The following is a 24367-nucleotide window of genomic DNA, read 5'->3' as shown; positions in this document are numbered from 1 at the left end:
AATATGAAAATCATGAATCAGGGAAGCTAGACATTGCAAAACAAGAAAGAGAACATATAGATGTTGCAATACTTAGGGTGAGCAAGCTAAAGTGGACAGGGCTGGGATATTTTGAGTCAAATAATTACACATTGTTTTACTCAGGAAATGAAAATGTAAGAAGTGGGGAGGCATTAATAAGAGAAAGTAGCAAAAGGAGTCAAAAGATATAAAGCAGTGAATAATATTGGGAAGACTTCAAAGAAAATATATCAGTATAAACATAATCTAAGTTTATGCTCCAACTACAGAGGCAGAAGAAGAAATTGAAAGATTCTGTGCTGGAATCCAGGACGAAACTGAGCATACACCAAAACAGGACTTCTTATTAATCATAGGTGACTGGACTGCAAAACTAGGAAACACTAAAGACTGTAGGAGAAGTTGGCTTAGGATAATCAAATGAAGCAGGAGAATACTCGATTTGACTTTTGCGAGGCCAATAGTTTGTTCATTTCAAAACATTCTTCAAGAAACTGAAGAAGCACATGTATAGATGGCCATTCCCTGATGGCCAGTACAGAAATCAAATAGACTACATAATTGGATGCAAAAAACAGAGAAGGTCCATTCCCTCTGCAAAAACAAGACCAGGAACAGATTGTAGCACAGATCATGAACTGCTAATATCAAAAATTAAAGTTGGAGAACATTAAACTATTCATCATACCAAAATACAACCTGAAGAACATCCTTACAAAATTTAAAGATAAAGTCAAAACAAAACAAAACAAAACAAAAGGTTTGTATTGTTCAACCTAACTGACTAGGAACTAGAAGACCTCTATCTAGTCAGAAGCCAGAAACATCATCAGGGAGGAATGCAAAAAGGCACATTGTTTTTTTTTGACTCTGATGAATATTTCACAGTTCAGCATCAATGGATGTTTCTGGGCTCTATATTTAAAAAGAGGAAGAAAAATGTCTCCCACCTCTAACATGCCTCCCCTCTTATTTATTTTTATCAAAGCTAAAGAGCCACTAAAGGTGTTTCCCGCTGTTTCCCCATGTAAGAAATACGCCAAACTACCTTACAAGCAAACCCAGGTTTTTTTAACAGCAAATCAAAAGAAACTTCAGGTATTTTATTGAAAAAAATTAAGTTACAAAATAATAATAATAGTACTACTTTGAACACAAAACTGTATACTTGCTTATGAAATGAAATCTCATTTTACTGCCACTATAGTAATGTGCTACAATGCAGTACTTGTACAATGTAACAGACATTATAGCCACCATACATTTAAACACAAACATTAGTACACAATGCAAAAGTAATATACTGTAAAATACAAAATATTTTCAGAATTTCCTCTGTTACTTGAGTTAAAACAACCTAATAATGAGTAAGACTCAGCTGTTCAACTGTTAAATAATTCTAGGCATAAAGAATTTTAAAATTGCATGAAGAAGGTTTTTTTACATTGCTCTTCTAACACAGTAACATTATTGAAAATATAGAATATAATAAAATGAAAGTGTTACACTATAAAGTTAATGGTTTAAGAGTGTGTCACAAAAACATTCCAACATACATGAAAAACATGTGCTTAACAACTTATATTACAGTATGAAAAAAATGACTGTATATAACCAATTATATATTTATTAAAATATCCAATGCATATTTGACTTGCCTACTCATACGCACTATTGTTGATCCACTAGCTGACAGTGAGACCATCTTTCACACCATAGGTGCAAGAGGCTGCTGTACAGAAACACAGACTGTTTCTATATTCACAAGAAAATATGTAGTTAATCACACTTTAGTTTTCTCTTACCTTAAATACTTGCTACAAATAGAATAGGAGCATATGAAGAGGCAAGAATCTATTTTCAGGAAACTGGGCTTCTTTTTATTTACATAAGGAACATTCGAAATGTACAGTGAGCCCTTGACAACCACTGGGGTTTGGTTCCAGGACTCCCCATGGATATAAAAATCCGTGGATGCTCAAGTCTCACACAACACTGTAGCAAAATGGTCCCCCTTATATAAAATCAAAATCAATGTTTGCTGTTTGGATTTTTTAAAAAAATATTTTCAATCTGTGGGTGGTTGAATCTGTGTATGCAGAATACGTGGATAGAGGGCCAACTGTATAAACATCCATATTAAGCATTAGAATTTATTCAAATACTTTATGTGTATCTTATTCTGCTACAAGTTTAGACTGAGCTAAAATCCACCTCATCCTACTTCCTCTCTGGACCTGTGCCCAATCCAGAAATCTACACACACAACTCATATCTTATTTGTTACAGAAAGAAAAAGACATCCAGGCATTCTATCGCCCTCCCATCTATCCTTAATTTGGCAGGAGAAATGGAGATCCAAAAATACTCATGTGCTCATATATCTCTGGATTAGGATGTTGATGTAAATTAAGATTAGTTAGTATGGAAGACGAAAGGGCAACTGATACTTTTCATCTTTTTAAAAATACATAAACTACATTTTCATAAACTAAAGTGTGATAAATGTGAGATTCAGACCACTCTTATGTTATGCAAATTTCTTGGTAACAAACCTCTCTACTCTGAAACATAGACCACCTTAATTTGAAGTAACATTTCAGTATTAAGCCCTAATTAATTGAAAACCATCTAGCAATGGTAATCTTCAAATCTTACTTTGATATTCTCAGTATCACAACAAAATAGGCACTAAAACAAAGACAACAGAAGTAACAAATGGAGTACAGCAGCCTTACACAATTTATGTCTGTATTAAAACCAGTAATAAAAGGCTCAATCCTAGCTCAAGAGCATAAACCTTGCTTGCACTATAATTCTACTGCAACAATTAAAAGAGAGATAAACAGGCTATATGCCCCCACCTCAAACCTGGGCAAGACATATGTGCAACTTCTAGCCAGTGCTCAGATGAACTGTATTTAGGTTCTGGCAGCTTCAAGAAACTAATGGCAGTCTGATTTTAAAAAATAAAGCATTCTAATGCAGGAGTAAAAACTACAGCACTGTAGAAAATGGTGCACATTTATCACGATCTTAGGACTGAGCACTATTGGGCTCTTTAGTGTAAGGAGAGTAGGACTACACTAAATAAATGTTTCTTTAAAAGTAACAGAAACCTTAAAGAGTTTTGCACAAACCAAAAGGACAACACAGCAAGGCCTTTGTCAGTTAATTAACTTTCATTTCAAATAAGCTTTGGACATTTTTGTTCTCTTTATTTTGTGCTCATAAAAACTGTTATTAAAGAAACAAAGGCATTAATCTTCTTCAGATACTGACTGGTTACTGTTTCTCTGATAGAAACTCCGAGAATATGAACGAGAACTGGAATTAGTATGTTTCCGTGGAGATTTAGACAGAGATCTAGTTGGCGAGCCTGAATGTTTTGGATGAGATCGCGACTTTGTTCTTGAACTGGAACGTCTTCGATGGGAACTGGATGGTGATTTTTCAGCATATTTTGAACTTCTCTGGGTGGACTTTGATCGTGACCTTCCCCTAGAGCTAGAATTTCTTTGGGGTGTGATTGATCGTCTTGGTGAGCTTGAATGCCTTGGAAGAGATTTTGACCGAGACTTAGACTGGCTGTAAGAATGTCGTCTACGCCTTGACCTGCAAATCATCCAGAGTATTAGAAAATGGTTGTTGATGTTATGTATTGTGAAAGAATGTTGTGACCTAAATAGTTGGCTTATTGTATTTTTTTTCTTTTCTTTTTTTAAACAGGACTGTATTCTCAAAGCCCTAACAATTTATTTTAAATGAGAAAAATTTAAAAAGCTTGTTTGAGGATTCTAAGAAGAAATCTCAAGAAAAGCGGGCTTGTAATATTCTTCCATCCCTGCATTTTATTGTGACCAGAATGCCCTTAGACACTCTGGCATAATGGCCAAAGTTTCATGTGTCATTATTATCACAATGAGGTACATTATATCTCAATAAAGCTTTACTTTTGGAGATTCGATGCCACAAATCTGGGGGCCAGTATGCGAAGGCCAAGCGGGTGATATTCACCCAATGTTAGGATTCTACAAGTGCCTTGATTTCTATGCCTAAGAATAGCTAGCTATGTGGTTCAAATCATTTTTTATAAAGAGGCAGAGCTACTAAACCTTTGCAGATACATTTTGTTTCTCTTCATTGGTTAGTATTCTATTTAAAAATCTTTTTATGGGTTGGATTCCACAAGAAGATTAGCTGATACATGCCTAACAGTAAATGTTGTATTCTCTGAAATAAATAGCAATTTTAATGTATATTTTATTTCATTACTTCCAAGCAATCTACAAACTTACTCTTTAAAACTGTCAGAGTGTCTCCTGCTCCAGCCCCATGAAGAACTTCTGCTACGTGTTCTCCTTCGGCTGCGGCTTCTTGAGCGTCTGTAATCCATCGGTGAACACTGACGATGCTCTTTTGATTTCATCTGACCTGGTGCTAGAATTTAAAAAAAAAAACTAGAAGACTGCAAGAAAACCATAGCCTCCTATACCTTCAGCACTCATGCCTTTATTTACTTGACTTAATTATAAACTGTCCCTCCACCCAAGAGATATTATCATTTCATCTGTCTTTTACTTTTCATTCTAATTGACATGAAAGGTGGCTTTCTTAAATATTTTGTAGAATAAGTAAGTGATGTACTTATAGTCACTTACTTTTGCGATCACCTTGTGCAAACTGTATTTCAATTTGCCGGCCACATACCCACTTTCTATTGAGGTTATAAAGAGCATCTTCTGCATCACGAACATCTTCAAACATGACTGTCTGTTAAGGACGCTTTAAACATGCACAAAGCAAAAAATTGCATCATATAACATTGACCAAAATATTCACATACTTTGAAAATCAAGCAAGTTATTTTGATATAGTATTTTAAAATTTAGCCTTTACCCAATTTATACTTTATGCAATCATTTGAGTACATTCGTGTTCCTGCAGTGGTTATGGTAATAAACACATAATGATATTAATTCTGTCCTTTCTTCTTCTTGTGTGCCCTCAAGTAATTTCCAGCAACTAATTCTGTGTTGGGACTAATTTTGTGTCAAGACTAATTCTGTGTTAGTCCTGACTAAAGCAGACCCATTCAATCAATGAGATTTGCGTATATGTTGAATTACCAGTCAACAACTAACTGAGTCTACTCTAGTTAAAACTAACCAGCAGGATGTAATACACTATGTGACAGGAAGACACACACTCCCAAACACCAGGAAACTAAACAAACAAACAAACAAACAAACAGCTACATGTTTCAAAACATGACTACTTCCAAAGAATGCAAACTCAGACATCCATCAGAGCTCCAGAACATGTGAAGGTTCCCACTAACTTAACCTCATTTTAGCATTGTGATTTTTCACAAAGGAACAATGAAAGTTTCAGTATGAGAAGTATGGATTCCCTCCACAAACTTTGCCTCTTTCAATTTAAGGGTAGGGTGCCCCAAATTCTGAAACCAGCACTATTTGGGAAAGTAAACCTTCTCTTCATACTTCATATGTGCGTGCCACAGCAAGATCAATGGAGTGAAAGTGTATCCAGGCTGTCACAAAACACGAGGAAACTCATTGTTATGCAAAAACAACATTATAATGAACAACTTTAAAATACAGTTGTCTGTATCTCTACTGAAATGCACATGAAAATCCTCTTTATACTGCCTTCCCACCCAGTTCAGTGGCAGGCAGATCAGCAAACAGAGTTGTTTCTGTACTAACATGATTGTCAAAGCTTTGGTAAGAAAGAAATCTGTCTATATTTTTGACCCCTACACTTGTAATATCACTTGATCAGTTCAAGTGTATTTAAGGTATATCTGACTTAAGGGCCTTTAAACTGACATTATTTTAATCAGCAAATATCTAGATGTTGAAAATAACTCTCCAGTATTCTTTGGCTACACTAAAAACTTGCCTATATCTGACTTTCTTCTCTTTTTTCTCCTTTATTCCCAGTATTTAAAAGAAGTAACGGGCAATGTCACAGATATTACACTAGACCATCCAAATCAGTGCTGCTCAAAGTGGTGGTCTGCGAACTGTTGCCAGTCCATGGGCTGTCAGTTGCCAATCTGCAGAAAGTTTCCAGTAAATTGTTGCCTTTTCTCCAGAATGGGATCCAAGGCAGCTCACAGATAAAATTAGACAAAAACTTAGCAATAATTTTGAAAACAATTAAAATCATTTCATTTAAATGGTTTAAAATTATGTTAAAAATTGTACATGTAATACCGGTCCCTGGCTGTGTTGTTGACGTGTGGCTTCATGCTGTTTCCAACCTATGGTGACCCGAAGGCAACCCTTTCACAAGGGTTTCTTGGCAAGATTTGTTAAGAGGGGGCTTGCCATTACCTTCCTCTGCGATTGTGACTTGCCCAACGTCATCCAGTGGCTTTCCATGGCTGAGTGGGGATTCGAACTCTGGTTTCCCAGAATCCTACTCCACTTAGACCACCACACCGGCTCCCAGGATCCCTGGCAGATTAGAAAAACAACCACTGAAGTTCCACCAGATCAGACAATTTGAGAAGCACTGATCTAAATGACTGATATGTCCCAATATTGCATTCAAATCTATTCTGTTAGGGAATTAACAGAAAAATGAACAAATATTTGCATACAGTTCTCTTACACTAGCTTATGGAAGCAATATTTAAACTAGAACAGTTACAAACAAACAGGTTCTTGACTGAAATGTAAGAGCTTGAGCGATAAGATACAAAAGGAAACTTTGGCAGTTACCTCCACGTCACTTGGTCTTGACCTTTACTCTTTAGGGCTTGCTAGATGGACTTGACAAGGGCCGTAGAACCAACCAAATCAGACTTGGCTTTGACTTTGGAACTCGAGCAAATGTCGGAAAGCCGAAGCCTTAACTTGGTGTTGTGGCTTTGTCTTTTCCTTGAAAAAGGACTTCCCCTCTTCCAGTTTTCTTTTTATCTTTTTCCACCCTCCCTCTTTATTCCTTGAAGCTTGAACTTTAAGGTGTCTTTTGGCTTGCCTGCTTGGACTCTATCTAACCAGGTTCATTCAAACTTTGGGGTGCTTGCCAGCCACTGTGGACTGCTTTACATTTTCTGAGACAAAGAAATAAATACATTAAGTTAGGACGCAATAACAACAATGCACCTTAATAAAAAATACAGTGACATAAAGGATATTGTATATAAGCAAATCCTCTTGGGCGTCTTGTGTAGAAGTCAAGTGGAATGTATACGTCTACTACAGGGCCATACCGACCAAATTCACGACGCAAATCCTCAGGCCTGAAGTGTTTCAGAAATAAGGCAAAAATTATGAGTGTTTCCATATTGTGGAACCTGTTTTAGCAACATCCAGCTACAGTATCTGACTTATACTGTATTAAAATAAAAAAAGAATATAATATTTATTTTTCATGTCCATTTCTTGAAAGCTTAACCACCTCTTAATTAGTTCTTTGCTTACTTGGGGAAATCATAGTTGTGTTTTTTACTTTGGCATTTTCAAGCATATAACTATTGAAAAAGACAGGACCTAGGAGATTATCAGCAGCTTTCAAGGTTCTCTTAAATACTAATTTCCATTCTGATTTTTATGTTTCTACGAATGAATTATGGAAACAGTGGAAACAGGCCAAACATTTTGCAGTTCTCATCACATCTAGGGAAAGAGTACCATTCTGCTTGAGTGATTAATACCAGTTGCTCTAGATTGATATTGGGCTAGGTAAGCTAAAAGTGTTACTCAACATAATATTGATTCTATTTTCTTATCAGGTGGTTTAAGCCCTTTCCCTAGAGTCAAGGAGACGAATATTCTCAAAATTGTCAACAAATATAATTAGGAATTGAACATAACCAGTATTTAAAGAAGTGTGAATAGTGTGTGAAAGAAGTATACAGAGTCATTTCACCTCACACAGGAAATACTGTAATTTATAGTCATCTAATTAAACTGACTGGCAAGAGAGTCAAGGAAACAAAAGAAATAACATTTTCACATAATGGAGCTCCATTTTGGTTGGAGCCAAACAATTATGTACATAGGACAGTACCTGAGAATTACATTTCCTTTTTACAAAATAGGAAAGATCCTTGTAAGCCAGGATTTAAAGAGACCAAATCACACATAAACCAAAAATTGGAAACACTGTTTTTGCGTATAGCTATTTCCAGAATTTCTTAGTTTGCATCCACACTGCAGAAATAATCCAGTTTGATACCACTTTAACTTCCATGACTTAATGCAATGGAATTTTGGGAACTGTAGTTTGTAGTGGCACCAAAGTAGAATTATGTAGAACTTTTAAGGGTCTGTAGTCCAAAAAAGGTAAATTTGGCCCAATTTAGATGGGCCTTTGTGTCGCCCCCGTCACGTGCTAGGGGTTGGCTGAGGATGCACCATCCATACTGGCCTCACACCTAGCACGTGATGGGGGCGTCAAAATGGCGGCGCCCTGTTCACATGGGCACCGCCATTTTGATGCGATGGACGCACAGCGCCCGCACGTCCAGTTGCACTTGCAACGTCACGAGTGCGCCATTTGCTCACTCAGGCGTCGCAAGTGCGACACAAAAAGAACCCGCTTTTTGCAGGTTCTTTTTCCACCGCTGGGAAGCCTCGCCATTTGGCAGCTGAGGCTTCCCGCCAGCGGAAATGGAGGCGGCGGCAGACTGCCCTTTTTAGGCGGTCTGTATCCCGCCTTTGAATACTGAAGGGAGTGGGAATGGGGCACAATTTGGATCAGGCTCAAAAGGCAAGCAAGAAATTCAAGATGTAGGAGGTCTTCAATTTCAATCTCTGTGCCAACAACACTAAAGGAAGCAAGCGGCTAAGAAAAATGTTCCCAAACATGTAGTTTACTGTCTCAGATTAAAAGATCCAGAGATGATGACAGGGCAATAGATCAAAGCTAAAGCCCAAAGTTTGTTATACCTCCAGTTATTATTTCAAGCATTTTTATATGCCCTTCAGGACAAGGCAGCTCCCAGGCCAACTCAACAAGAACAGTAACAAGACACCCCATGCCTTCAGGTTTATAATCATAAGGCTTGCAAGGCAACTGGGGAGCAAGCTCCATTAAACACAATTAGACACAACTGAGAACACAAGCACAGGACTGTTCTGTATCTCAGGCAAAACCAGTTGGGTTTTTTTTTTTTTTGCGGGAAGGGGGGGGGGAATCTTTTGACACTGAGGTCCATGACAGAACTGACAAGTCTTTCCCAAACTCCTGTCCTCTAATTGTGCTGAACTGCAATTCATATCATCCTCAGAAAAGAAAGACCAATGGCTATGCTAGGTGAGAGCGGATGGAAGTTGTTCTGTAACACATCCAGAGGGTGCCATGTTGAGGAACGATGGAATAGACAACACTGGCTTAGTGGGATGGTTGTCATGGATGCTTTATGTTAAGGCTGGACAAGCTCCGGGGGTTCAGGGGACCCTTCATGGGCTGCACCCCCTAGCATAATATTTTTTACTCTCCAAAGCCAAAAGCTTACTTCTGGTTCTGAAAAAGTGCCAGAAACAAGGTCACTGCAACAAGGAAATGCTCTTAAGCTTGCTGTAAAGGGAAGTAGAGGTTCTTCTTTTTTGGGTAAAAAAATGTTTCAGCCACGAGGCACCACATAATGTCAACTTTTGGTCTATAAGGCAACAGTTTCACATCACTTTGGGTGATGTAACTCCATCCTATGGAATCCTGGGCTTTGTAGTTTTACAAGGTCTTCAGCCTTCTTGCCAAGGAGTGTTAGTGCCTAGCCAAATATCAGGATTCTGTAGGATGGAGCCACAGCAGTTAAAGTGGGGTCAAACTGCATTATTCCTACAGTGTAGATGCACCCTGATGAAGATTAGCCTCCCCCTTTATTTGTCTCACTATTTTGATACAGATAGCCCCTGTCTACCTCATGAACACAGATACTCTCGCTCTAATTTTCTACCTTAATTTTAGCTTACTTTTTAGCCAGTATTGTAAGTTATTTCATACTGTTCTGGTTTTTTTTATGATTGGGATGTAGGTTAGAGTAGGGGTTTATTTTAAAATGTATAGTATATGTTTATTGTATTTTACAGTTTTTTCTTCTTGTAACCTGCCTTGATTCCTTCAGGAAAAGGTGGGATATAAATAAATAAATTATTATTATTATGACCAAGACCTCTTTCCCTGTCTTTAGAGTAAGCCCACAAGGACTGTATCTCAGATACCTGACTCAAAAATATGACTGTATCTGTATTCCCTGGGCAGGTTATTTTGCCTTGTGAGAATTATGGTAATTCATTTTTCCCCATGACTCAGAAGGAGGTTGCCGTTAATAAACAAAACAGGCTATGGCTGATTTTACATCCTCTGATGGTGGGGCACTACCATAAACTATCCCCACTCCCCCCAAAAAACGAATTGTTTCTCCTGAAAACCTCCAGAAGCAAAGGATCACCAGTTTATTTACTTATATTTCACATATCTACCAATATGGGTATCAGATGAAAACAAAGCACACTACAAATAAAATATATAGGACAAAAATTTTAAACAATAAAAAGGTCATGATATTAAAATTCTTAACACCGTTCAAAATACAAATACGTAAAGCATAAGATCAAGGTAGGGCATACCCCATTCACAGACCCTTCCACGAAATCTAGATAAAGATTAGTATGCAAAAGGATCCTGCAGCACTTGTGAAACTCATTAAAAGACAGAAGTTGGTAGTAAGAGCTTTCCTAAATTTGAGACTACTTTCTCAGGTGTCACCAACTTCTATCTTACAGTTAGTCTCAAGATGGACATCCTGTTTAAATTTAAAGATTTGTCAGCTGAGAAAAGAAGATCACAAAGGGGACTATCCTAGCCGTCACAGGAGGGAATTCTGCAATGTAGGAACAACCACGGATAAAGATCTTTCTCATGTTACACCTGTGATGGTGGTGGGACAGAGAGGAAGCTATCACCCAAAGATATTAAATGTAAGGCAGGCTTTAACTTTTCTTTGAACTGTTTTTCAAAATCAGAACCAGATGTCTAGCTGCTTCCAGTTTGGTCTTGTATTTGTATTTGACACTTGTGGCCGCCTGTGCAGACCCTGGAAGGTTACAGGTCAGAAAACAGACTCCCAGAAGTGCCCAAGTCATCCACTGCTCCTTTAACAGAAGCACAGAAACTATTCATCTTTCAAAATCTAGAAAAGAGCATTACCTTAATTGGCCAGCCAAAACACACTAAATATATCATGAAAGCTATTAAAACTCCACTGGATTCATCATACAGTAATTGGCACATTTTTACCTACATGTTTTACCTAAATATTTTTCCAGATGCAGCAGCACAGACTTTTGGAGAAATTCAGTGTTCCTTGCCTAAGAAAAAGGCCTGTGGCTTCACAAAGGAAAGAGGTGGCCTGGATACCAAGATAAGTTATTTTACTACTCCTAATGGAGTTTAAATTTTACAGTCTTTTGTCTCAGTCCCCACATGGCCAAGAAGTGCTGTGACCTCTACCTGCATTGAATCCCTTCAAACCAACTGAACTACAACAGAAACAACATATGATGTAAAATGTAGTCCTGTGGCTCTAACATCCTCACTTCCCTTCTCCTGTATGATAGTTTAACATCTTTTGTCTGATGTAGAAGCCAGTGAAGCTTTGGGCCTGTACAGACAGCCAAAATAAAGCTGCTTCAGGTCACTTTGGAGGCATGCTGTTTAAATGATGCATGCGCCCTAAGAGACTGGAAGCCGTGCCAAAGCCACGTTCCAGTCCTAAGGACTGGAGCGCAGCTTTGGTGCAGCTTCTGGCCTCTTAAGATGCATGTGTCATTTAAACAGAATACCTCTAAAGTGACCTGAAGCAGCTTTATTTTGGCCTGTCTGTACAGGCCCTTTGAAATCTTACATATTTTGTGCATTTCAGTGGGGCAATAAAGGTATCTCAGTTAAAAAGAGTAACAGTTCTTTAAAAAATCAATGAAAATGTGGGCTTTTTAAAATGTCAGTAAGGAATGTACCAGATATAGCTTTTCTCAGTACTGGTTGTAATGCACAATTCTTCATCTGATATTTCAGGCTCTATGGCATCTGTTAAAGACACTGGATGAGGGCCAATGTTTTTAAAAAAGCAACTGGAAAAAAAGTGGTTCTCCTTCTCCCTCTTTCATGACCTATTCCTAGCTACTTTGCCTATTTCTATGTTTGGAAATACACATGAGCACCGTGGCATAGTGGTCTGAGTGTTGGACTATGATTCTGAAGACCAGGGTTTGATTCCCATTTTGAGCATGAAACCCACTGGGTAAGCGTGGGCAAGTCACAGTCTCTCAGTCTTAGGGGAATGAAATAAAGAGCAAACCTCCTCTGAACAAATCTTGCCAAGCCTTGGATTTTCACTGCCCTTTCTCGGCGTTGTTCCTTTTCACTTGCTGCCCCTCACTCCTGGAACTTCCTTCCCCCACGAACAAGGGTCATCACTTCTTTAACCAGTTTCAAAACTGTTCAGGGAAGCATTCCCAGGCATTGTGTGACTATTATTTGTTATTTGATGTTTTTAATTTTTTGCATGCCTTATTTTATTGAACCCCTTCCTGTATTGTTATGTATTATTTATATGTATTATGCTACTATTTCTTAGAATGTAAGCCATGGGCAGGTTTATTTTTATGTATTTTATTGTTTGAATGTACAGCGCTGTGTAAATCTACAGCGCTATATAAATAAAGAAGAAGAAGACCCCATGATAGGTTGCCTTAGGATCACCATAAGTCCGAACCAACTAGAAAGCACACAGCAACAACAAATGTTTGGAAATGGAAACACCAGAGATAAAGACACCCTACCTTTCCAACTTTAAAATATACTGTATATACTCATGTATAAGTTTAGAAATTTAGGTCAAAAAATGACCCCAAAAACCTGAGTCGACTTATCCAGGGGTCAATGTAAGAAGTACTGTTATCTTAACTCTTATTTAAAAGGAGGAATCATCCCATGGTCAAAGGCAAGAGTATAATCTATCCTGGAAGCACCAACCCTCTCTATTCTGTTATCCATCCAGTGATAAGAGTGAGCATAAACATCGGGGCTGGAATTTTGTAGGTTCTCTGACACTGTTTTGGTTTGCTTCATCCTTTTGATCCTTTACTATATGCCCCTAAGTTTTACAATTGACTTATTCACGGGTTATATGAAAATCCATAATTTGTGCCCCCAAAATTGCTCAGGGCTTATACATGAGGTTGACTTATAGTCGAGTACATACAGTATATCTACATATTTAAAAGCACAACTAAAAGTAGCAGATTTCAGCCATCCCCCTCTCCTCTTTCTCTGGCACAGAATGTGTCTGGGCCTAAAATATCCTTCAATGGACCCTGATAAACTTGTTGTTGTATGCCTTTCAAGTTGTCTCCAATTCACAGCAACCCTAAGGAGGACCTACAAAGGTGAACATGGCAAGATTTGTTCAGAGGGCGTGTGCCTTTGCCTTCCTCACAGGCTGGGAGAGTGTGACTGAGAGAGAGAAGGTCACCCAGTGGGTTTTTGAACCCTGGTCTCCAGTCATGATCCAAAACTGAAACCACTACATCACACTGGCTTGTACTTGGGGGGGGGGGCTGGCAGGTAAGACTAACTTCTGCTGCTTTCCAGACAACCAGCAAATCTAAGTGCCAAAACACACTGCAGAAGTAATCCAGTTTGAGATCACTTTAACAGCCCTGACTCAGTGCTAGGGAATCCTGGGAACTGTAGTTTATTGTGGCATCAAAGCTCTCTGATAGAGAATCTCTCCCAAAACTACAGTTCCTGGGATTCCCTAACATTAAGGCAGGGCAGTTAAAGAGGTCTCACACTGGATTATTTCTACAGCATGTTTTGGCCCTAAAATGAAGGATGTGGGGTTACTTCCAATAAACCTGTGGAAGTGGGAAGAGTAGTTAGCAGGGTTGAAGATGGGGCTGAACATAGTGCAGTTAGAAAAGCCACAAGTGGAGGTTAAAAACAAAATACCTGTAAGCTAAAGGTAGGATTAGAAAAGCCAGGTGGGCAGAGAATGAGAGAGAGGGTTAGAAAAGTTTAGGGAGGGTAATAAAATCAGTAGGAGAGGAATTGGAAAAGCAATGGGGAAAACATAGTAGATGGGAGCATGGGGATGAGTAGCCACCAAGCATATGTATGTGAGTTGTTTGTCTATGTGTTGTCAAGTGTGTGATGGATGGATATATGGATGCATTAGCAGCATGGGTTGTGTATGTGAGTGGCACATCAACATGAGGACCATGTGGGGCCATTTCTCTCTGTGCCTTTGTGGCCCAAAACACACTGCAGAAATAATCCAGTTTGATACCACTTTAGCTGCTCTGGCTCAGTGCTAGGGAATAGTACTGAGAACTGTAGTTTTGTGAGACATTTAGCCTTCTCTGTCAGAGAGCTCTGGTGCCACAATTAATTATAATTCCCAGGATTCCCTAGCACTGAGCCGGAACAGATAAAGTGGTCCCAGACTCGATTATTTGTGCAGTGGGTTTTGGACCTGTGTTTTGGAAGCAAGGACAGACACACAATGTTCCTATACTGGGAGAAATTAAAGTCCAAAGTATTTGTCTGGAGGGAACCGGCTTACCTTTCCTTGCAAGAGGCTGGACCAGGAAACCTCCAGGGCTTCCAAAAGAGACTCCTATGTTCTGCCCTCCCTGCTTTGCCCTTCCATGAAATGGGTCTTTTGTTCTGGTGGTACAAATTTTGCCCACATATACACAAAGGGCTCAGAACCCCATCTGTTAAACCCATCCAGGGAGACCAGGGGCCCTCCTTTTCCAGGGCATGTCCTCAGGGTGGCCAGAGGTCCTCACCACAAAGGAGGACAAGGCCCTGCAACATGGAGAACAGTCAATAAAAATTGAGATGATGATCAAAATAGAAGCTAGAAACCCTCATATAAATGTAAAGCCATGCCTCTTAGCCATGCCCAAAATGGAGAACATGTTAGAATTCCTTCTGGCCAGATGTCTGAAATGGAGGACATGTCCTGAAAAAGGAGGATGCCTGGTCATCCTGGACCAATGTAAACAACCACTGGGTGACCTAAGGCCTTAGAGGCCTAAGACCTAAGGCAATGGCAACCCCCTCCGAGGAAACCTACCCGAGGTCCTCGCTGCAAAGGAGGGCATGACCTGGAAAAGTAGGACATCTGGCCACCCCGCATGTCCTCCATTTCAACCTCCTGCCTAGGAAAAATTCCCAAACGTCCTCCATTTTGAGCCTGACTGAAAAGGGAGGAGTGCTTTTGAGCTTTTCTTCTCTGCCCCAAAGGCCCTCCATTTTGCCCAGGGCTAAGCAGCGGGGATTCCTCTGGGGGGGGGGGTCAGTGTTTTCGGCTTTCCCTCTCTGCCCAGGAGAGAGTCCAAAGCGTCCTCCATCCCGCGAAGAAGCAACTACTATTGACATTCCTGGGGGGCCTTTCCAGCCTTTATGTTCTGCCCAGGAGGAATCCCCGCCGTCCTCCATTTTGTGGCCACTGAGAAGCAGCGTGGCTTGAGAGAGGAGCGCTTGGCCTTTGTCTTGCAGCCAAGTCCTCCATTCCCTTTTGTCTTTCTCCCGGGGGAGGCCCTCCATTTCCCTCCTGGGCTGCTCCAGGGCCCCTATTCCCGGCCTTGCTCCCCCAGGCCCAGCAGGCCTGCTCCTGCTCCTGCTCACCTGGTGGCGTCGGCCACGTTCCTGACGAAGAGCGAGGTGTTGGGAGGCCGCGTGTAGCGCGACATGATGGCGCCCGGGGTCTCTCTCTGTGTGCGAGGCGGGCAGCGGGCCTAGCTCCTGGCTGCTGCTGCTGCTGGGCGCTTCCCTCCGTCAGAGCCTGAAATAATGGAGGAGGAGGAGGAGGAGGGAGCGCCGCAGTCAGGAGCCCAGGCCCGGAGCCGTAGGAGAAGCCAAGGGGCGGGAACAATGGCGGAGGAGGAGGAGGAGGAGGCAGGCAGGTCCTCCATTCCCAGGACCAGGCTCTCTATCCATCCATCCCAGCCCTTCCTTCTGCACAGAGGGACAGAAAATCCCTTTTAGAGATGTAAATCGATGCTTCTTAGTGATGCTCAAAATGGAGGACGCTTCGAGCATCACTCAGAAGCATTACTTTACATTTCTAGCAGTGTTTGTTTTTAGTTTTGTTTTTCTCTCCAGGAAGGATTCCAACAGGTCCTCCATTTTGAGATGACTTAAGAAGCACGGATTTACATCCCAATGAGCGTTTTTCCTTCTGTGTCTGTGTGTCCTCCTAGCAGCGCTTTAAGCCTCTATTTTTTTGTCCAGGAGTAACCCCCAAGTGTCCTCCATTTTGAGCATCAATAAGAAGCATGAAATTACATTTCTAGGAGTGTGTTTTAGTTTTGATTTTCTGTCTTTTTGATTTTCAATCAAAATTTTAATAAAATTGATTTCCCCCTTCCAAACACGTTCTCCTTTTTCCAGGACCCATCCTCCATTTCAGCCTTCTTCTGCCCAGGAGTAATCCCAAAGTGTCCTCCATTTTGAGCATCATTAAGAAGCAGGAATTTACATTTCTAGGAGTGTTAGTTTTGATTTTCTGTCCAGGAAGGATTCCAACAGGCCCTCCATTTTGAGATTACTCAAGAAGCATGGATTTACATTCCCATGAATGTTTTTCACTTTTATTTTCTGTCCAGGAGGGAATCCAAAGTCCCCTCCATTTTGAGCATCACTAAGAAGCATAGATGTATATTACATGACTGTTTCCAGCTTTCATTTTGTAAAGTCCTCATTTTTATTGAATGGACTCCATTTTGCGGTGCCTTGTCTCCCTTTGCGGTTAGGACAGGGTGACCAGGTGTCCTCCGACCATTTCTTATCCTCCTTTGTGGTTATCTGGTCACCCTGTGTGTACATATGTATGAAACATAAATACATCACCAAGATATCTCATTATGTGGTTATGACATTGGGTCACTCTGGGGGGAGGAGAGAGCAAGAGGGCAACATGGCAGCCTCTTCCCCCTGTGGCGCCCATTCCCCCCTCACCTCAGTGGTTACGGTTGGATGGCGCTGAATGCGCTCATGGATGGGTGGTCCAAAACACCCATTCTCAACTCCAGAAATGTCTAAGAATGGGCATGTATCTATTTGCATGTGTAATTTCAGATGTGGTGCTGGAGAAGAGTGCTGAGGATACCATGGAGGACAGCCAAAAAGTCAAACAAATGGGTCCTAGAACAGATCAAGCCTGACTTGTTTGTTCCTGGAAGCCATGATGGTTAAACTGAGGCTGTTGTACTGTGGCCACATCATGAGAAGGCAAGGCTCATTAGAAAAGACAATAATGCTAGGAAAAGTAGAGGGCAATAGAAAGAGGGGATGGTGCACATCAGATAGACTCAATTAGGGAGGTCACAGGAATGAATCTACAAGAATAAAGCAGGAAAATGGAGGATAAAGGAGCTTAGAGATTTCTCCTGCATAGGTTCACCATGAGTCCAGGCTGACTCAAGGGCAACTAACAGCAACAAATATTTGTAATTGTTCTTAACTACCTTCGACTTGAACCTCCTGCATAAGAGACCTTCGTCACCCTGTCCTCCACTGCTCTGCTAAACCCCTACAGATTATGCTCAAGGTTTCTTTGATTGAGTCTAGCCCTCTGGAATGCGGCCTTCCTCTTTTCCTAATGCTCTCCACTTTACCAAGTATTACCATATTTTCTAGTGAGTCTTTTCTTCTCATGATACGACTAGAATATGACAATCTCAGTCTAGACATCTTTGCTTCCAGGGCCTGATCTGCCCTAGGACCCATCCATGGTCTTTTAGCAGTCCATGGTATCCTTAGCACTCTTCTTCAGCACCACAACTCAAATGAGTTAATTTTCTTCCTATCGGTTTTCTTCACTGTCCAGCTGTCACAACTAGACATAGAAATGGGAAAACCTAACTTTAGTATGTAATGATATATCTGTACTCTTCAGGATCTTGTCTACTTCCTTCATAGCTGCTTTTCCAAGTCCTAATCTTCTGATTTCTTGACTGCAGTCTCCACTCTGATTGATGATTAAGCCCAAGTAAGAGATATATGTAACAGAAACTATTTAATTTTAAATAAATAATGTTTTATAGGTGTTTTATATGTTGTCTCAGTGTCACATACATATTAAATGTATTTTTGTCTATTTTATAACAACTCCTGAAGAAGACCAATTGGTGATAAGGCCAAAACATGCTGGGCTTTTAAAGAAATGTTTTTGGACCATCACACAGCAGGTAGGAATTTATCTCCTTTCATTCTTTCACTGCAAATATGTGCTTTCTTTTTCAAAAACAGGGCAGAATGCTGTGTGGCTCAGAGGTTTATACTGTTCAAATTAGGCTCTGACATCCCTAGTTAAAAGGGCCAGTTTGAGTGTTGGACTACAGGCTGCATGTACGACTGCAGAATTAATGAAGTTTAACCTTGCTTTAACTGCCATGGGCCCATCCTATGGAGTTCTGGGGGGCCATTCACATTACCTTTTACATCAGTTTTGAAATCGATTCTTGCATGTGAAGTTCATATTGGGCCCGATTCTGTCACAATCCATGTCGAGGCTTGCACAAGGAAATGCCCCTTACCCCGGGGTATCCAGAATCGGGCTAAAATCCGTCTTTTCTCAAAAGACTCGGGTTCAGCGAAATATGAACTTGCCCTCAATCATGATCGGGGCAAATTCTGGGAGGGATTAGGGTCAGGGGGCGGGCAGAGGTCAGAGCATTCCCTCCCCTCATCAGAAGGGAGGGGGGAGGAGGAGGAGGAGGAGGAAAGAGCCAAAAAAAGGGGAATTGCTGGATGCAAAGGGTGACAGGAGGCAAAAAGGGGGTGATTGATGGGGTCAATTCAGGGCAGAGGTCGGGGGGGGGGGGCAGAAGAGACCAAGCTTCTGCTATCCATCAGGGACCATTTCCCTTTGATTTTATTTTTTATTTTTTTGGCGAAAAATGCACATGTTTGTAGGTAAAGAGATATAGAGATATAGAGATAGATCATGAGCAGGAGAAAGGGTCATTTCAGGGCAAGTCAGGGCACTACAGCAAGGGAAGCCTCTGCTATCCAGCAGAGACCTTTTTCCTTTGGATTTTATTTTTTAAAAAATATTTTTGGTGAAAAATGCACATATTTGGAATGAATGGCAATGAGAATGAACGGCACCTTAGAATTCGAATGTACTGTTGCAACTTGGCAAATTGATACAGCTGTTGCTACTGTCTTCAGGGGTAGCCTATTTTTTCCTTTGGAATGACTGCTGCAAAGCGAATGAATGTTAGAAATCGAATGTAATGCTTCTCTTTCCAATTAGGCAAATTGGCAAATTGATACAGCTTTTGCTACTGTCTCTAAGGAATTCAGGGGTAGCCTAGGGAAAGCCAAAAAAAAAAAAAAAGCATCCTTTTCTGGCATTCCAAGGTGAGGAATTAATTTTGTTGTTGTTGTTGTTGTTATTATTATTATTACTACTACCTGTGTATGAGGCATTCTGGGGTGCCAAGGGAGTAGGATACAGGCTACAGAGATGGCACTAGCTTTCATTTTGGGGTTGAAAATGGGGCCAAGGGCAGATCATAATCTACAACACTGACCCAAATGCCCACAACACACACACACCAGAGGTTTTTAAATTTGACAAGTGGTGCCTGGTCCTTTAAAAAAAAGGGAGGGTGGAAAGCACACTTCTGATGCCCCTATCAGTGCTGGAAACATCACCTATGACCATCACAGAACTAACTTTGATTGACAGCCAGGCACCTTCACCTTAAACCTGAATTCTCCAAGAGGGCATTCGTGTTAAAATGCCCCTGATTGGTAGTCAGCACTTGCTTCCGGAGAGATTCGGGAGGGAGCCCCCCGAATTTGACCAGTTCGTTCCAGAGCAATGCCACCAGTGTGAATGAGGCCTTAGATTTGTAGTTTTGTGAAATATTTAGCCTTTTCAAATCAGAGTGCTTTGACAACCCACAATTCCATAGGATGGAGCCATGACAGTTAAAGTGGTGTCAAACTGCATTAATTTGGCTGCAGACAGATACAACTCTGGAGACCAGGTTTCAATTTTGCGCTTGGCCATGGAAACCCACTGGGTGCCTTTGAATGTATCACCCATTTTTGGTCCCAGAAAACTCTATGGTAGGTTCATCTTAGGAAATGACTTGAAGGCACACAACAACAATCCCTAGTTAAAAGGGCTCCTCTCAGGTTGCACAAGCTGGCTTCTCCATACACATATTTTTTGGCTTTGTTTTTATGGTGCAAGATGTGATGTTCTTCTTGAGGGAGCTCTCTTGGTTTAAAATGTAATGGTATGAAGAAGGAACAGCAGCTGTTAGATGTGACTGAAGTGACATTAAGTCGCAGAGCCCTAATGCTGATAGTGGAGTTCTGAGAAATTCCCTCAGGAACTGAACGTGAATAGTTGCCAAATCTGTGGGTTTATTTCCATCCTCAGTCAGGAGGTCTCTAGGACAAGAGTAGGCAACCTTGTGGGACTATTTGGATTTTCAGATTTTTTTTTTAAGTCTTTAGGAACGATAACATATTAATGGAGGCAGGGGATGGTTGCAAGGAGATGTGGGCAGTCCCAAAATGACTGCAACAAAATCCCATAGTTGCATCCATGTAAATACACATATACCATTTGTCACACTGACAACACAGATCCTTCCCACTATACCTACAGTTACTCCCTGGATGGCCCTCATTGGTCTCCCCACCACCACCACCACCATTTGCTTTTTCTATACACTTTTCTACTGCTGGCTTCTCTAACTCAAATCTTTTTCTCCCCCATCTCCTTTCTCTCCCGCCTTTGACTTTTCTTTTTATTACAAAACAACAACAACAAAACACACACATGTGGGCTCTCCAATGGCCTTTCTAGCCACTTTTTCTCCTTTTATTGTTGTGTGTCTTCAAATCATTTCTAGTTTATGGAGATCCTAAGGCATAGCTATTAGGGAATTTTTTTTACACAATGTATGCCAATTTGATTCTGTGCTGGGTGGAAATACCCTGTACTTAGCAGGAACTTCACTTCCAAAAGGGCTCTACTGAATGATACGTTGTATGGGGTTCTATCAATAATAATAAAAATATATATTTACATTCTGGCCTCCTCTTTGCTTACATATGGCTAATTCTCTCTCTTTGCCTCTTGGGATCAGTGGCATGTCTGTTAAAAGTGGATCTGTGTTGGTAGGGGACTAAGCATCTCCAGCTCTTTGATAGTTAAAAGGTTCAAACTGTAAGGACAGTCTTTTTTGTGGGAGCAGTAAAGCTAAATCCTGACATCCATAGACATTCATACTCACCTGGAGCATACTTTTGATTGATTAAATGACCTAAATCCAATTGTAATTTCCAACCACAGCAGAATGAACCAGTCATTGCGAATCTGGTAAAGCAACATACATTTAAGTTTTATTGATTCAGTTTATATACTTTAGTTGGAGCTAACATTGGATAGGCCCACTGCTTTTGAGCTGTAGAGTCAAATAATGCTAGAAAAGGAACCGAAAGCACTTAGTGTACACAGCAGAGCCCGGCTCTTGCTCTAGTTGGATAAGTCTTCGTAGCCAGTAATCAAACTTCAGTGAAAGCATGGAATATTCATGAAAACTTAAAATTCTCAGGTTTGAGGAGGCAGGTAGATTATTGAACAATGAGAGATTTAAAATGCAGTGCCTAGGGAACACCTTATACAGGCTCCAAGGATAGAAGGGATCTTTGGACAAAGGGGGTCATGATCAGAGAGGTGGCCTCATTTGGAAACCTGTGAGGAAAAATAGACTACAAAGAACGAGGAGCTGTGTGAATGCAATGCATATTGATTCAAAATAATTAGCCAGAATTCTGGTACAAAATTTGAGCAGCCATTTACAAAAGGTCTATGGCTGCAATTGCCCAGCTTCAATCAACAGCCACTTGTTTTACATTTATCTTCCCTTCCACAGCAGCATGCTGCAAACATCACTGGGAACAGAATGTTTCTATTTTGAACACACACCACAAGCATTTTCTATGAACAGATTAAGCCATGCACACTAAATACTTAATGAGACTTGGGAAGCCTGTATTAAACTTGATCTCCAGGCCCTTATGACCTCAACAGATGGTGATTCTTGTAGACCAATTGCAAGTTACAGAACGTTACACACCCACCAGCACAGATATACAGTACAGATGTTTCTATAATGCAACACCTTTGATAAAAATATACTTTGTATTTGTTAGATAAACATGATCAGACTAATTGACGCAAGATTGATAGCTTGCAAGATTAGTTACTTAAGTATCTGTTGCCTGTTTTTCTTTAAAGTCTTGCATGAAGAAAAAAAATTCTATCTTATTTTTTTTACAGCTGTTGTAAATAATATAACACTGATCAAATTTGTAGTCCAGAAGTATCTTAAAATTGTGCTCAAGTAAGACACATGCTATCAGCCTCAGGGGAAGGCAATGGTAAACCTCCTCTGAACAAATCTTGCCAAGAAAATCCATGATAGGTTTGCCTTAGGGTCATTATACAGTAAGTCAGAAATGACCTGAAGGCATACAACAACAACAGTTGCTCTGTAACTTATATTACTGATTACTGGGAACTGAGCTGAACTGTTTGAGTGCTTGGGTTCAAGTTAAAGCCTTTGTGTCACTGACATGAATATTTCTGGATGTCCAGAGCAAGTGTAAGATTATCCTGCACAAGTCACAGTCTTTTCAGGCTCAAAGGAAGGCAAAGGCAACCCTGCTCTGAACAAATCTTGCCAAGAAAATCCATGATAGATTTGCCTTAGGGTCACCATTAATGGGAAACAATTTGAAGGCTCACAACAACACCAAAAAAGAACTCACTTGAAAGTTTCTTTTAAAATGTTTCTTGGGAGTTGCACTCCCACATCTTAAGATGTGCACTTCATTCATGTTATCTGTCCATATTTAATAACAGTACAGGCATACCTCAGTTAACAAAACAGATGTGTTCCTAAGCAGTACTTTTTAACAGAAAATTTGATACCAGAGGCAGAAATAACATGAAAGGAATAAGAATAGTTTCCTCCAGCATAAAAAAGAAGAGCAGCTGAACATGTCTCAACAAACTTTTTATTCAAAAGTAACAATATAGTATGCATACGTGAATGGAACAAGTAAGTAAGATAAGCCTTACAGAAGTAAACAAAAACTTGGAGGGCATAGATAACCTTGAATGAGTCACACTCTCTCAACCTCAGAGGAAGACAAAGGCAACTCTGCCCTGAACAAATATTGCCAAAAAAAAAAAAAAAATCAAGATAGAGTTACCTTAGGGTTGACATAAATTAGAAGCGACTTGAAGGCACACAACAACAGCATCAGCAAAACGCTCACTTGAAGGCCTCTTGAAAAATGCATACAGGAATGCATTTGTTTTATTTCAACATTCTCCCTCTTAGGATTTTCATTTTGGTGGTCAAACTTATAGATCTGTTGCTTTTTTAACACACTGGGGTAGCTAATGAGGCAGGCTGATCTGCTCACAGCAACAGTAGGTTCAGCTAGATCAGAATCCCATTCTTACCCACCTCAGACATTAAAACGGTTTAGTGCAGATATGCTGCAGTAACTTACCATTGAAAGTCTGTTTTTCTCCAGCTCTCCTTCACCATCCTCCCAATGCTGATGTTGTTAAAATATTTCCAACTAGATAAAGGATGAGGAAAGGATGAACAGGGCGGGCATAAAAACCCTAGTGGTGCTACTGCTGGATGTCAGAAGCGATTATGTACTACATTTCACTGCTTCCAGCTGTACTATGTCATTCCTATCCTTTTGAGAGCCAAAGTTAAGTTACAAAATGGGAGATGTGAGATGCCCTCCATTTCATGGAAGTGAGCAAGTCACGTACCTGTAGACACTCACAGAGGTCCAAAACCCACTGCAGAAATAGTCCAGTTTGAGACAGCTTTAACAGCCCTGGCTCAATGCTAGGGAATTCTGGGTACTGTAGTTTTGTGAGACATTTAGCCTTCTCTGTCAGAGAGCTCTGGTGCCAAGATATTACAGTTCCTAGGATTCCCTTGCACTGAGCCAGGGCAGTTAAAGTAGTCTCAAGCTGGATTATTTCTGCAGTGTGTTTTGGACCTGGCAATCCCCCTTCCCCTTTCTTACTGTGTCTGCATTTTAAGAAAATGCTTGTTTTGCTGAGAGATTGGTTTAGTCTGGCGTGTTCTGGTCAGAGGTTAGTTTGGCCACTGATAAGAAGCTTCTGGAGGCCCTATATCTGTTGCCTTGAACCAAGCAACCTCATCCTTCATTCTGAGGCACCTGGGGACGCACCTAATGTATTCTGCTTATCAGCAAA

At 40.5% G+C, this 24367-nt stretch overlaps 1 protein-coding gene across 4 annotated transcripts; it reads right to left on the bottom strand.

The window, feature by feature from the left end:
* Positions 1 to 1103: 1103 nt before the first annotated feature.
* Positions 1104 to 15953, bottom strand: SRSF12 (serine and arginine rich splicing factor 12). Of its 4 annotated transcripts, none has more exons than XM_042449740.1 (6): positions 15703 to 15941; positions 6774 to 7108; positions 6384 to 6506; positions 4683 to 4806; positions 4320 to 4461; positions 1104 to 3636 (listed from the first exon to the last, which is right to left on the bottom strand). In XM_042449740.1, the coding sequence occupies exons 4-6, from the start codon at positions 4786 to 4788 to the stop codon at positions 3282 to 3284; spliced, it is 603 nt and encodes a 200-aa protein (XP_042305674.1). In that variant the 5' UTR covers positions 4789 to 4806; positions 6384 to 6506; positions 6774 to 7108; positions 15703 to 15941; the 3' UTR covers positions 1104 to 3281. The 4 variants fall into 4 exon arrangements, with proteins under 4 accessions (XP_042305674.1, XP_042305689.1, XP_042305664.1 ...); XM_042449755.1 differs by lacking the exon at positions 15703 to 15941 and adding an exon at positions 14630 to 14877; XM_042449730.1 differs by lacking the exons at positions 6384 to 6506; positions 6774 to 7108 and adding an exon at positions 7193 to 7297 and having other exon boundaries at positions 4683 to 4786; positions 15703 to 15953.
* Between the last annotated feature and the right edge of the window lie 8414 nt (positions 15954 to 24367).

Source organism: Sceloporus undulatus, chromosome 1 (assembly GCF_019175285.1).
Source record: "Sceloporus undulatus isolate JIND9_A2432 ecotype Alabama chromosome 1, SceUnd_v1.1, whole genome shotgun sequence".
Classification (NCBI taxonomy): Eukaryota; Metazoa; Chordata; class Lepidosauria; order Squamata; family Phrynosomatidae; genus Sceloporus; species Sceloporus undulatus.
This window is presented reverse-complemented; position numbering and strand designations above follow the sequence as displayed.